Source organism: Oryzias latipes, chromosome 15, assembly GCF_002234675.1.
Source record: "Oryzias latipes chromosome 15, ASM223467v1".
NCBI lineage: Eukaryota > Metazoa > Chordata > Actinopteri > Beloniformes > Adrianichthyidae > Oryzias > Oryzias latipes.
The window spans coordinates 7432715-7447434 of record NC_019873.2 but is presented as its reverse complement, the minus strand read 5'-3'; the positions used below and the strand labels follow the sequence as shown (position 1 = coordinate 7447434).

The window sequence follows — 14720 nt, the reverse complement described above, 5'->3', positions numbered from 1 at the left end:
ACCAACGAACACACAAACTGCTTTTAAATCTTTTTAGAAAAAAAAGCTGCAGTTTCCATCTTTTTCTGCAACAATTCTCAAAAATGCATGCGAGACTGTGGAGGGAGGGGCTGTAGATCAATACAGACTGAGTTTCTCCTTTTTTTAATTTAGGATGCTGGTGTGCCGCGGGATTTTTTTTAAGTTTAAAGTGTGCCGTGGCTCAGAAAAGGTTGAACAACACTGCACTAGACAGTGCTCTGAACCTTTTCCTCAGTGATTTGTGAACCTCACGCGTTTCCAATTACATATCTTTCCACCTTTGTCATGATAGGGAGAACACGTCAGGGTGGGGTCAGCCAAGATAGCACAAGTGTCAATGCGGATGTTAAAAAAGCAAATTTAGACCTACACAGGAACTTTCCATCAACTTTTAAATGGAGGTTTTAGAATCATTGGCTCCATTACAAAAATCAAGATCTTTTAAACCTTCGTCAATGACAGCATGATCACTTGAGCACTTCCCTCATCTTCCACTGAATGTGCCACCATGTCAGAGGCAGCAACACATTTATGGTGACTGGGTTTGAGGCCTCGTTTTAAAATACTTAACAGAAACATAAGTCAAGTCAGGTTTCCAGGTCTTTTATTACGTCAAACTTTAGCTTCCAAGTTCTAAATTAGGCCTAATGTCCTCATGATGTCCACCATGTTAATTGACCTCAAGATCTCTTGGGATGACCATGGAAGACCTTCTGCTGAAGCTGCTGCTGCTGCTGTTGAGGACCTTGGTCTTCAGAAACATGCTCCTTCAAGTAGTGGATGGATTGGTAGTAGTCTTTGCCCTTCTCATGGTTCTGGCTGAAGGTGGTGTAGGTGCCAGGAGGGTACAGACCATACAGGAGCCTGTAGTCAAAGCCAGGATAAGGACCACCCCAGAAGCCACCAAGTCCTTGGCCTGGAACAAGCACGCTGGTGAAAGCAGCTCCAGGCTGCGCCGCCTCAGCCGGGTAACCAAACTCTTCCGTCTGCTGCTGGTAGTTGCCAAGTTCAGCTTCCTTCACAATATTGGAAGTCTCTCCGGACTGGAGGACAGGGCCAGCTGGAGGGGCAGGGACTGGTGGCAGGAAGTCACTGGAGCCCACAGCCTGGGCATCAGCTGCTGCTTGCTCAGAGAAAGATGGAGGAGCAACAGCCCACTGGGTTTCTGGACAAACAAGACACTTGTCAAAAAGGGGAAGATTCATGGAGAACAACATTCACAGCACATTTTTAGAGGAGTCACCTGGCAGAGCAGCTTGAGCAGGTCCTGGCTGTGTGGAACCAGCTCCTTCATGCAGCACAAACACAGGGGAAGCAGAGCCAACCATTGCTGGGCCCGACTGAACAAACTGGGAGAAACCAGGAGCCTGCACAGGGACCTGAACTGCCTCAGAGACTCCTGCTGCAGGAACACCGGAAAACACAGGAACAGTAGATCCTGTCTGAACAGCCACAGGGTATCCTGCAACAGCAGAGCTCAAGCTGCTGCCTGATGGAACCATGGGAACAAACTGAGGGACACCAGGATTCTGCACAAACACTGGAACTGGCTGAGAGACGCCGCTTGAATGAGAGCTGTAATGTACTGGAGCAGAGCGGCTCATCTGAGCTCCTCTGTGGGAAGCAAAGTTAGTTGCTGCTTTTTGGTCACCACTGCTATTATCTGTGGATTTGGAGCCTGAAATCAGAAAGAGCACAAGTTCTGAAGAAGATCAACAAAACATCCTTGTTGATGGGTCAGCAAAAGGAAATGAAAGATCACCTTTGGCAGGGAAACCACATGATGGAACAACCAGCAGAACAAAAAGGGAAAACCTGTAAATAAAGAAACCCATTAGAAGGCAATTGCATTTCACATTAAAGTTGATAAAACCCTGTAAGGAGCCATCAATTTCCTACCCCAGAAGGAAACTTGCTGTCTCCATCATTAAGGCCACAGTGCAGAAAGGTTCATAGGTGAAGGTTTATCAATGTTAGCAGAGACCAGTCCTGACCAATCAGAGCTTAACGGGTTAACAACAAACAGCTGCTGGACACAAACTGCTCTGCAGAAACTTGAGAAATGTATTATGTGTAGTAAGGGTTTTGGACGGTAGCAGGTGGTAAAGTGGACAGCGGGTCATGTCTTTTTTCTTTATTTTTACTTTAAGTTTTTAAAAAAGGGTAGAAATAAAATAAGAATTCAAACATTTTTAGTGTTCCTTTTGAGTCTTGAAGATGTGTGGACCTGTGTTGTGTAGACATTTTTACTATGGTGTGGTACACTTCATGAGAGGAACAAATAAAAAGAACAATAACAAGAAAAACAACATAAGCAGCCATTAAAGCCTTAAAAAAAGACTTAACACAAGCATGGAAAAATACAACACTTCTAAATAACAAAACCCAAAATTAAAACAACAATAAAGTTGTTTGTTCGAGATTTAAGTTTCTTTTTGATTTTGATTATTTAGCAGCTGGCAGTTATGGGGCAACCTGTCTCTTCATGGCAGATCGGCAACTTTGCTGTTTAACTTTGTTTAAATCTTGTTTTAGCTACTATATGGAGTCCTATACTGTTCATAATTAAATAAATAAATATTTAATTCAATAAATAAATATGACGTCATGCAAATACACAATCAACCAATAAATCTCTCATAAATATATAAAAAGATCATGAAATTGTGAAAAACCAGCACACTGATTTTAAATTAGCCATTGTATTATTCAATATATTTCATTTTGCTTTAAAAACCTGTTCATTATTTTAAAACAGCATTTTAAAAATATTCATTTTAATCATGAGGAATATATTATAATTTTACGTCTTTTTTCAGAACCTCGGATTTCAAAATCAATATTTTCCAAAGTAGCTTTGTTTTTATTTAACGTTGCTGTTTTTCACAATGGCGTATTTATTTCATGAAGAGCTTTTTCAGGAGACTGTGTCTGTCTGTCAATCAAACTAGACAAGGCGGAGACACTTTTGGGATTGGCTACTCCTTAACTCAGACATGAGCAGCAGCACCGTGACTACATCGATCCAAGATGCTTCACCAAACGTGACGGCGCAATACACTCTCCTCAACACTAGGGAGAGTATGCACCTCAACACATCCACAGTGTTACACGAAATTGGGCAGTTTTTGTTCTAAATTTGCGGACAAAAGTGGCTTTGGCCGAGTGTGCATAATTCGGGTGATTTTGTGATCGGTTCGGCTATTTTCCTCTTCTCATGAACATCTAGTAGTGGTCTAAGTTAGGCTGGGTGGTTGTTGGAGTTCCACAAAACTTCTATGAACTGGAGTTCCATAATATCCGAACAATATTATTTTGGTGTCATAGTCACACTGTTAAGCCAGTCTGGTTACTAATGGAGGAATCATCTTGTACTTTTGCCTCTGCTACTTTATTGTCTCTTTTGAGTCTGCCTCTTAAATTATCTTTCACATCTTACACCGATAACATCATAGTGAAGCATTGTTTAAAGATATGGACTCAACTGAAACAGCACCTGGTAATTCAAAAAATCTCTCTCATGTCCCCACTTTATCTTAACCCTCTGTTTCCTCCATCATCTACTGATAAGACTTTTGCCCTGTGGAGAAGTCGTGGCTTAGTTTCAGTAAAAGACTTTTACATAGATGGAACTTTAGCTCCGTTTGAGTTATTAGCTAAAAAGTTTAATATGCCCAACACTCACTTCTTTAGGTATCTGCAAGCTCGTAATTTTATCTGTCGTCATTTCCCTGATCCTTCCAGTGCCCCAACAGCCACTATGATTGACAATCTCATGGGGATAAACCCCTCTCTGAAGGGTACAATATCAAAAATTTATAGCTTTTTACTATCCACCCTTGATTCGTCATCTGACCAGCTACGTGTGGCTTGGTCAGAAGAGCTTCATCTAGACATAAATGATCAGTGGAGATCTGTGCTTGGGCGAATTCACTCCTCATCAATATGCACCCGGCACTGTATTATTCAATGTAAAGTGGTTCATAGAGCTCATTGGTCTAGAAGCAGACTTGCCAGAGTTTTTCCTGGTACTGATCCTAACTGTGTACAATGTAATTTCGGCCCTGCAAATCTTACCCATATGTTGCCCGTCGCTTTCTGACTTCTGGGACTCTGTATTTGACTCTTTATCTTCTGTCTGTAACGTCAAAGTAAATAAATAAATCATACATAAAAGAACTGGAGTTCCATGAACGCAACATGCCGCGTATGGGAGGGGCTACCACCTAATGTTTTAGCCTGATAGCCACATGGAGCGGTTGCCTGCGCTTATCTCAGTAACAATGCATGGATGCACAATGTACATGGAGTGTTAAAAGATCAGGTTTATTTCTTTTGAATAGTTTCAAATTATAACAATTTTTCCATGTTTGAGTTCATGAGATCATCCCAGAGAGAGTCTCTCCTTCAGGTCCTGCAGTCAAACTACGTCTTGAATTACGTGTAACTCAGAGCACCCAGGCAGCGCGAGAGTGAGTGTGTGAGCGCAAGTTAAGGGTCTGTTGCCCTGTCCCCCGGAAAAGTAATAGTAAAAAAAGGTTTCCTCCAAAGTACAGAGCCTGATTCTTGGAGTAAGCCCTGGCTGCAGAATTTTGCTCAATCAATCCCAGATCTCCGCTGCGTTTTCCGACCACGGTCAGAAACGTCATCGCAGGAAAGGTTCAACATATTCCCGGGAGCGAAAAATAAAATCAGAGGACCTGATTATAATCATTGTCTCAATGAAAATAGAAAAATATAAGGTTCAGGAGGCCTGAGCAGGCTTGTTCCGCTTTGCGCAGCTCACCTCCTGCGAGCCGACACGGGTGTGAGGCACGATGTGAGCTCTGAGTGAATGGCGTAAGAATGAAGAGTGTTTCAACGGGGGACTTATAGACGTGGACGACCGGAAATCCTCTGTGGTTTGGTCTACACAAACCCTCAAACTACAAAAACAGAGTCGTTCATATTTGCATCTTCTGCAGCAGACAGATAGTTTGTCTATATTTGATCCTCTAATGTCAGCAAAGCCGCACTGATATCGCTGAAATATTTCATCTCTCTGGCTGGCACACCGCTGAGCGGGTATCGAGGAATAAGAGTCGATTTCCATGGATGAGCCAATGAACGTTTAGATCCCGCCCACTTTCACTGATTGACAGAAAGACCCATTCTGCTGAAAAAGCTCTTCATGAAATAAATACGCCATTGTGAAAAACAGCAACATGAAATAAAACAAAGCTACTTTGGAAAATATTCGATTTTGAAATACGAGCTTCTGAAAAAAGACAGAATTATAGTAAAATTCAACATGATTAAAAATGAATATTTTAAAATGCTGTTTTAAAATAATGAACATGTTTTTAAAGCAAAATGAAATATATTGAATAATACAATGGCTAACTTAAAATCAGTGTGCTGGTTTTTCATGATCTTTTTATATATTTATGAGAGATTTATTGGTTGATTGTGTATTTGAATGGGGTAATATTTATTTATTGAATTAAATATTTATTTATTTAATTATGAACAGTATAGGACTCCATACTACTAGTGCTCTCAATAACAACAAGCAAAATTATGATGTAGTTAAATGCGGGTCACTAATACTAAACATTAGATCCATATCCCTCTTAGTCAATGAGTAAATTCATTATGACAAACTTAGTCTACTAGCCTTAACAGAAACTTGGCTACAACAGGATGACTATGTTAGACTGAATGAAGCCCCCCAAGTTTTAACAACTATCAGAAATGCAGGATTTCAGGGAATGGAGGTGATTTAGCAGTAATGTCACAGTTAAGCTTACTTCTTAGCACTAAAGTCAAACATGTTTATAATTCCTTTGAAAACACCATACTGTCTATAAATCACACAAACAGGAAGACTCAAAAAGCAGTTTCATTCATAATTGAAGCCGCGAGCGGCTTTGTATGGTCTGCAGGCGCAACCCCCCCCCTCGCCCTCAGAAATGGTTTAGAAAAGGTTTACATGCCACAGTCATTTAAATATTCAGTTGTTAAACCTCCTCTGAGAGTTGTAGTAAAGCAGCTTTACTGCCACCTACAGGACAATAGCCATTTTGAAGATTTTCAGTCAGTGTGCAGACCACACCACAGCATTGAAACTGCACTAGTTAAAGTCTCTAATGACTTATTCTTGGCCAAAGAAAAAGGACTACTCTCTATTCTGGTTCTGTTAGACCTCAGTGCAGCCTTGGACTCTATCCATCACAGTATTTTACTCCAAAGTTTAGAGCATGACTTAGGGATCAGAGGATCTGCCCTACAATGGTTTAAATCGTATTTATCTAATAGATACCAGTTTGTTAATGTAAACGGACAGTCCTTTCATTGCACTTGAGTTAGCTACAGAGTCCCACAGGGCTCAGTTTTAGGACCCATCCTGTTTATGCACATGCTGCCCTTAAAAACATAATCAGGAAACACAGCATTAATTTTTCACCGTTATGCAGATGATACACAGTTGTGTTTATCCATTAAATCTGACGAGAATGATCATATAGGGAAAAAGAACGCCTGCATCAGAGACATCAAGACCTGGATAACAATTAATTACATCCTCCTAAACCCAGAAAAAACAAAGGGTCATTATACCAGGTCCTAAAAACCTCAGAGATGCTCTGTCTGATCACATTGTCTTCCTGAATGGTGTAAACATAGCCTCCAAATCCACAGTTAGAAACCTCTGGGTTTTATTTGACCAGGATTTATCATTCAAGGCTCACATATCACAGGCTTGTAAAACTGCATTTTTTTTCACCTACGCAAAATATCAAGGGTCAGAAATACATTATCTAAAAGTGATGCTGAAAAGCTAATCCATGCGTTTGTTAAGTCTAGGCTGGATTAATGTAACTCCTTGTTAGCAGCGTGTCCTAAGAGTTCCTTAAGAAGTCTCCAGCTTGTCCAGAACGCAGCAGCTAGATTGTTAGCAGGAACTAGCAGAAGAGATCACATCACTCCTGTGTTAGCTTCACTGGCTCCCAGTTGAATCTAAAAATAAGTTTAAAATCCTCCTGCTAACCTATAAGGCCTTACATGGCATGACCCCAGCCTATGTTAAAAATCACATTGTGGCTTACTGACCAATCAGAGCCCTTCACTCAAAATGCAGGACTGCTTGTGGTTCCTAGAATTTCTAAAAGTACAGTTGGAGGTAGAGCCTTTAGCAACCAAGCCTCTGTTTTATGGAATAAGCTCCCAGCTCATGTAAGAGAGGCCGACACAGTTTCTACATCCAAAGTTAGGCTTAAAACATTCCTGTTTAGAGAGGCTTATTGCCACACTATTAATCAGAGCATATTTAACACATTGCTCTCCTAACTTACCTACTGCACTGAAGTTTCGAGAATAATTATAATTTTCATTACATCCATTATACATATTTCTCTACAGAGGGAACATTGTTTCATGATCCAGGGCGGCCCATTCCCCCTGCTTAGACTAATGCTATATTCTATTAATATTGATATGCTAAAAATGTAGATTTTTTGTCATTACTATCCACTATATGTGCCATATTGCATGTAATTTACTGTTATGTAATCCAATCTTTGATCTGATCAAAAACATTCTGCATATAAGACTGCAGCTACTGCCACACCCACGGCAAAATGGGAATAGATCAAGTACTGCAGTTATTTCAAGTTTACTCTAGACTAAATCCAGGTAAGATGTAGTTTTCCCAAATTGATTCTTGGTGCTTTAACCAGTTTGAACCATATGAAATGAGGGGTGGGATTATACAACTTCCTTCCAGTTGCTTCCAATCAATATGTCTAAATATCTAAGGTTTGTGTATTCTTGAAATAATCCATTTGAAAACAAAATCAGTGAAGTTTATGCAGCTGCTCATAGAGCATTACCAGTTAAGCAGCGATCTAGAAAACAAAGCCTCAAGTCCCAGGAACCACCTAGGGAATTTCCTGAAGTGTTTGTCGTGTAAAATGGGTCTCATCTCCAGCTGAAGCGGTCCAAGTTTGTTTTACCCCCAGCCGGTTTCAAAACCACTCGACTCTAGTCATGGAGCCCTAACAGGCTTTTGTACATTTAAAATACCTTGGGGTGTTGTCTCATGGCTACATATTGGGGGAAGGAACAATTTTATTTTTCCTAAATTAAATTTTCAGTGAAACCCAAAGTGCAAGCATTACAGATGTTTTAAACAATAGATGCCAAGACACAGCTCATCTGATAGCTTTTATTCAGAGCACTCAAGATCCAATCATGGTAAATAGCTTTATGATCTCTGGGGATGACCATGGAAGACCTTCTGCTGAAGCTGCTGCTGTTGAGGACCTTGGTCTTCAGAAACATGCTCCTTCAAGTAGTGGATGGATTGGTAGTAGTCTTTGCCCTTCTCATGGTTCTGGCTGAAGGTGGTGTAGGTGCCAGGAGGGTACAGACCATACAGGAGCCTGTAGTCAAAGCCAGGATAAGGAGAACCCCAGAAGCCACCAAGTCCTTGGCCTGGAACAAGCACGCTGGTGAAAGCAGCTCCAGGCTGCGCCGCCTCAGCCGGGTAACCAAACTCTTCCGTCTGCTGCTGGTAGTTGCCAAGTTCAGCTTCCTTCACAATATTGGAAGACTCTCCAGACTGGAGGACAGGGCCAGCTGGAGGGGCAGGGACTGGTGGCAGGAAGTCACTGGAGCCCACAGCCTGGGCATCAGCTGCTGCTTGTTCAGAGAAAGATGGAGGAGCAACAGCCCACTGGGTTTCTGGACAAACAAGACACTCGTCAGAAAGGGGAGGATTCATGGAGAACAACATTCACAGCAGCTTTTCAGAGGAGTCACCTGGCAGAGCAGCTTGAGCAGGTCCTGGCTGTGTGGAACCAGCTCCTTCATGCAGCACAAACACAGGGGAAGCAGAGCCAACCATTGCTGGGCCCGTCTGAACAAACTGGGAGAAACCAGGAGCCTGCACAGGGACCTGAACTGCCTCAGAGACTCCTGCTGCAGGAACACCGGAAAACACAGGAACAGTAGATCCTGTCTGAACAGCCACAGGGTATCCTGCCACAGCAGAGCTCAAGCTGCTGCCTGATGGAACCATGGGAACAAACTGAGGGACACCAGGATTCTGCACAAACAGTGGAACTGGCTGAGAGACGCCGCTTGAATGAGAGCTGTAATGCACAGGAGCAGAGCGGCTCATCTGAGCTCCTCTGTGGGAAGCAAAGTTAGTTGCTGCTTTTTGGTCACCACTGCCATGATCTGTGGATCTGGAGCCTGAAAGCAGAAAGAGCACGAGTTCTGAAGAAGATCAACACACATTCATCTACACTGATGTCAGCAAAAGGGAATGAAAGATCACCTTTGGCAGGAAAACTAAATGATGGAACAGCCAGAAGAACAAAAAGGGAGAACCTGAAAACAAAACATTTACATAAAAAAACATTAGAAAAGTCTTCTATTGCATTAGAGCTGACCTGTTTTAAAATTTTCTTTCCTACCCCAGGAAAACCCTTGCTGTCTCCATCATGAAGGCCACAGTACTGAAAGGTTCATAGGTGAAGGTTTATCAATGTTAGCAGAGACCAGTCCTGACCAATCAGAGCTTAACGGGTTAACAACAGACAGCTGCTGGACACAAACTCTCAGGAAGAGACTATCAGACCTCCAGGGGGTATTCCAAAAACTAGGTTATGTGAGTTACCACTGTAAGTTTGAGGGTAAGGAAGTTGATAACCTCAGCTTTTGGTTCCAGAAATGGAGGTATGTTTCAGGGTATGTCAAGTTGCCATGGCAACTCATGCTCTGAACATAACTTGGTCTGGAGCAGGTTTATTTGAAGGTTAGTTTTTTTTCAGAGAGGTGAAGCAGCATGACATGTCCATTTGAAGATGATTTAGTGGATGAAGAAGCTCAGATAATACTTTTTTCACCGTGAGAGGGTGATAAGACCACGTATGGCTGTTGGAAATATAAACTTTTTACATTGATCAAACTTAATTATGTGCTTCATAGGTAAATCATTTTTTTGAGTTCAGTCAACTTCAAAATTAAGACAGAGTATAAGGGCCACCACAAAAAAAAAAAAAAAATTATGAGATTTTATCTTGTAAATTAGGAGATAAAAACTCGTAAATTTATTGGAAAAAAACTCGTAAATTTACAATCAAAGTGGAAGTGAGCATGCAGAGCGGCAGGTGAACGCTGCTCAACAGCAGATCAGACTGACTAAACTCAGTTGAACAGGTGAGCTGAATGTTTATTGATAACGTTCCAAATGTCTGGAAGCTCATTTGATTGATTTACAAGTTATGAAAGTTTTATTTACTGATGGGTGGTTTGCAGGATCTCTGCAGCCCAATCATGAAGCCATCAGTGTCCCTGCACTTGTCCACTTCAATCCTTTCTTCCTCCACCAAAGACCAGGGGCCTCATTTATAAAACTTTGCGTAGGATTTGCGTCAGAAGTGGCGTACGGATGAAACATAGGACGTGGGTGCGCACCGAAATATTCGGATTTATAAAACCGTGCGCACGCACATCCTACGCATCTTTCCCTTATTAAATCACAACCAATTCTAAATGCTGCGCAGCTTTTGCGGCTTCGTGACACGCCCATAGTTGCCCATAAATAGTCCGTGAAACGCCCACAAATGAATATTCATTGATTGCGAAATCATGGCAAACACCGAGAGGAAATGAAAAAAACGTAACTTCACTCAATGTGAAGTAGAAGTTATCGTTGGCGAGGTGGAAAAGAGGAGAAAAGTGTTGTTTGGAGGGCACAGTGTGGGCATTACTATTGCCAAAAAGGCACGTGAGCGGCAAACGGTGGCAGACGCCGTAAATGCTGTAGCCTCACAACCTCGGACCGTGGCCGAAATAAAAAAGAAATGGTCGGACATCAAAGTCGAGGCAAAAAAAATGTCTGCCGCTGCATCGCCAGAGTGTGTCTGCCACCGGGGGGGGGGGGGGGGGGGGGGGGGGGGGTGTTACACTGGTGCTGACTCCTCTTGATGAGAGACTGGCGGCAATAATTGGGGAATCCCTTAAGTGGAGTGGTGACTGAGGCGCAGGGGGGTCGCCGACACGCCAGATGCACCGGGTGACACCCCCCCAAAAGCCCGCATAGGTCCAACAGGACGGCTCGAGGAAGTCGGAACCGGCTCATAAGCCACTCGTCCTCGTTTGCCAGCAAGTCTTCTTGCTGTCTAAAGATGCGTTCATTCCGAATTCTTCCATTTGCCACATCTTCTAAGAGTGCAAGATCAGCCATTGTGCGTCATTACGCATTGTGATGGGACATTTTATTTCCCTCCATTTAACTACATCTGACAAGCTACAGATGTCGGTAATAATCGACGTGGAAATGGGAAATTGATCAGCGCAAATGTAATTTCTTGTTGCTTTCTGAATGGTTGAGACATACGCCATACATTGTTTTATCCAAAAATAAAACAAACTAAAGGAATATGCATGAATACCATGATTCCGTAGCTTATGAAGAAATGTTTTAATATGAAAACAACTTTCCCCAGTGGACAATTAATCTATCTATCTATCTATCTATCTATCTATCTATCTATCTATCTATCTATCTATCTATCTATCTATCTATCTATCTATCTATCTATCTATCTATCTTATCCATCTGTCTGTCTAATTGCACCTATATCTGCTCCGCCAGACGGACACATTAACGAGAATATCAGTTTTGTACATTATTTCGTTCTGTTAAATATATTATTTATGAGGATGAATTGCACAACATGCCAATATTGCAGAACATATTTCACTTTTCTTTCTGCAAATAAGTGTTTGTTTGAATTTCTGTTGTAATTTTCGTTTGTTGTTTTGTTTGTTTCACTGCTGATCGATCAAACGGGTGTTCGTGTAGGCTGTTAATTGTAAGACTTGCTTTGTGAAGTCTTCATGTTATTTATGAGAGGCAGTATTGTCATTTTCACTTTCACGTGTTTCTTCCATCTGCCGACCGTGTCGCCGTTTCTCATTTCACCCGTTTTTGTGCGTACGCCTGGGTCAGAGCTTGCGTGAAGGACCGCACATTTTCCCGTCAAGTTTGCTTTTTATAAATCTCAACTATTGTGTAAAGAGTGCCGTACGGCTTCTTTTGTGCCACAGCTATCATGTGCTCCTCAAGATCTCCAGCCATGCCACGCACCAAGAACTCAAGCCACAAACTCTGTCTAGCCCCTCGATCAGGGAGCTCTCCACAACCGGTACCAGAGCCTTCAATCAAGAGCTGCAGCCACGTTATCCACAGCTTCGCCAGGATCAACCAGTAACTCTAAACTTACTTACCTTTCACCTGTCTCTGCCTTCTGGGTTTCAGCATCGGGGTCCGTCCAGCGTTCTAGTCATGACAATTTAGTTAGATAAATATGTAAATTTGAGTTGTAAAAAGTCATTAAAAAAAATTAAGTTGGATAAGTTTCATATATATATATATATATATATATATATATATATATATATATATATATATATATATATATATATATATATATATATATATATATATATATATATGCGTCACAATGAAAATAGAAATGAGACAGAAACTCGTGCGTTTATTTTTGTCATTTTTCTACAAGCAGAAACTCTTTTGCTGATAATGCAGCCGTATTACTTTTTTGATGGACGTATAATCTTCATACGCCGTCATTAAAATCTCAGACTCCGTCTCACTGGAGTGTAGCACTCTCTTTTTCTCTCCACGTGTTTCCATGGTCAATCTGGAAATCGGCGATCCATTGAGAATGTCTTCATGTACTTGCTGTGCACGAGCATTAACTCAGGGTTACCAAGTCAAGTGCAATTACACTGACTCATATCTGGTCTTTTGGAACCGACATACCCAGAGTAAGCAAGTTCAGGTGGATTTCAGCCAGAGTTCAGGGTTAAAGTAAGGGTAGTTTAAACATGCTTGCTGGAGTACCCCCACTGAGCTCATGACCCTGTTGTCAAAAAGAAATGCACAAAACAAAAAAACTGCCTAAATCAGAAGGAAATGCTGAAAGGATTTGTGCTGGTGCGCTTGGTTTGTTTCAGTTTCAGCAATGAAAACAATGGAAAAAGATAAATATATACTCAAGAGAATGCCAAGATGTGGAAAGCAGTGATCAAATCAAAAGGTGGCTACTATGAAGAACCTAGAATGACATTTTCAGTTGTTTCACACTGTTTTGTCATGTATATAATTCTACATGGATTAATTCACAATTTTGATACCTTCAGTGTGACTCTACAATTTTTAGTCATGAAAATAAGGAAAACCCTTTGAATGAGGTGTGTCCAAACCTTTGGTCTGTACTGTGTGTGTGTGTATATATATATATATATATATACACACAGATTTGGATTAATTGCATGAAAGCCAGTCAGAGAGGGCAAACTATAAAGTCCTTAAGTCTCACCCCAGGGGTGATCAGAAATAAAGGCTTAAACGCTTAAAGTGCTGCATTTTGCCAAGAGATGGCGCTGTTTCTCTTTGCTTCACATAGAAGCAAACATAGAAGACCTCATCAGTGGAGGAGCACCAGATTAAGAGAACCCTGGAGAGACAGAAGAACTTACCATACAGAAGGAGCAGTAACAGCTTAGTTCAGCAAACTCAGTGGACCTTTCAAAGAGATGTTCTATGAACTCGTCTGCTTAAGGAAGATTGCATTGTGCAGCTTCATGTAAGCACTTTTGAACACTCAGTGGTTAAAACATACCAAAGATCTACTCGAATGATTTTTGTCGCTTGTTTTGCTGAAAATCCCAACAATCAGAGGTCACAGATGTAAACAGACGATCAGAGTTCATCAATCCGCTTTCTGAGAGCTGCTCCCTGTTGGCATTTACATCCAGTGAGTCCAGTTTGTGATTACATTATTTGCTCTCCACATTTATCCCATCCCCTGGGGTAGCAGTGAGCTACAGAAGAAAGAAATATTTGGTGGTTTTATCCCTCAATCTAACCCCTCAACGCTGAGAGTCAAGCAGGGAGCATTTGGTCCCATATTTAGAGTTTTTAGTTTGACCGTGGATTTGAACTCACAACCTAACATAATGAAAATAAATAGCAGAATCAGTGAAGCTGAGTAACACGTAGGAGAAGTGGGGGCAGAACTATGTTAGTAGGAGAAACAATGAGTGAGTCAGCAGAAAAGGCTTGTTGCTAAAGTGACGGATCTGGAAGGGCAAACAAGACAGGAGCATAAACGCATCTAAGGAGGGCCAGAGGGCGAAGAGGAGGGCTCACAATCGATGTCTACATTCATAAAAAGTTTGCTCAAAGGAGCTCTGGTAGCTGAATATTAAGAGGGCACGCTACTCGCTCGGTCATTGAGCACCGCCTAACCCCCCCCCCCCCCCCCCCCCCCCCCCCCCATGCTCCATTGTTGCAGGGTTAAGGGCGACGTTTTAAAGCTCATAGAGCAAAAAACAGGGCTTCTACAAAGAGAAGAAGATTTCACTCAACGACAACACTGCAGATGTTTTCAAACGCAGACGTGAGTAGTGAATTAGCGAAGTGGAGAAGCTGCTGCGAGAAAAAGCAATATGCTTTCAAACCCCCTACCTGGCCAAACTGAGTGTTTTTCAAGGGGGAAAGACTGGGTGCAGAGAGGCTGGTCTGTATCAGTAATTCAGACAGCGGCTCCCACTCTGGACAGTCATGTCGACCATGCGTCAGAAAGGAAGTTGCAGGGAAACAGTGTCCAAAGTGGATTAAA

General features: G+C 41.8%; 1 protein-coding gene across 3 annotated transcripts; it reads right to left on the bottom strand.

Annotated features, from left to right (window-relative positions):
• Window positions 1-608: 608 nt before the first annotated feature.
• Window positions 609-9540, bottom strand: LOC101171273. 3 transcript variants are annotated; one of them, XM_004076936.4, is made up of 4 exons: window positions 1921-1970; window positions 1784-1836; window positions 1265-1699; window positions 609-1186 (listed from the first exon to the last, which is right to left on the bottom strand). In XM_004076936.4, the coding sequence occupies exons 1-4, from the start codon at window positions 1947-1949 to the stop codon at window positions 702-704; spliced, it is 1002 nt and encodes a 333-aa protein (XP_004076984.1). In that variant the 5' UTR covers window positions 1950-1970; the 3' UTR covers window positions 609-701. The 3 variants fall into 3 exon arrangements, with proteins under 3 accessions (XP_004076984.1, XP_023819292.1, XP_023819293.1); XM_023963524.1 differs by lacking the exon at window positions 1921-1970 and adding an exon at window positions 9480-9520 and having other exon boundaries at window positions 645-1186; XM_023963525.1 differs by lacking the exons at window positions 609-1186; window positions 1265-1699; window positions 1784-1836; window positions 1921-1970 and adding exons at window positions 8211-8742; window positions 8821-9255; window positions 9341-9393; window positions 9480-9540.
• Window positions 9541-14720: the final 5180 nt, after the last annotated feature.

Coding starts and splice junctions, on each gene's coding strand:
- LOC101171273 (XM_023963524.1), bottom strand. CDS start 9,508: ATGATGGAGACAGCAAGGGTTTTCCTGGG. Junction 1,837..9,479: donor ACAGCAAGGGTTTTCCTGGG/GTAGGAAAGAAA, acceptor CTTTATTTACAG/GTTTTCCCTTTTTGTTCTGC. Junction 1,187..1,264: donor TGCTCAAGCTGCTCTGCCAG/GTGACTCCTCTA, acceptor TTGTTTGTCCAG/AAACCCAGTGGGCTGTTGCT.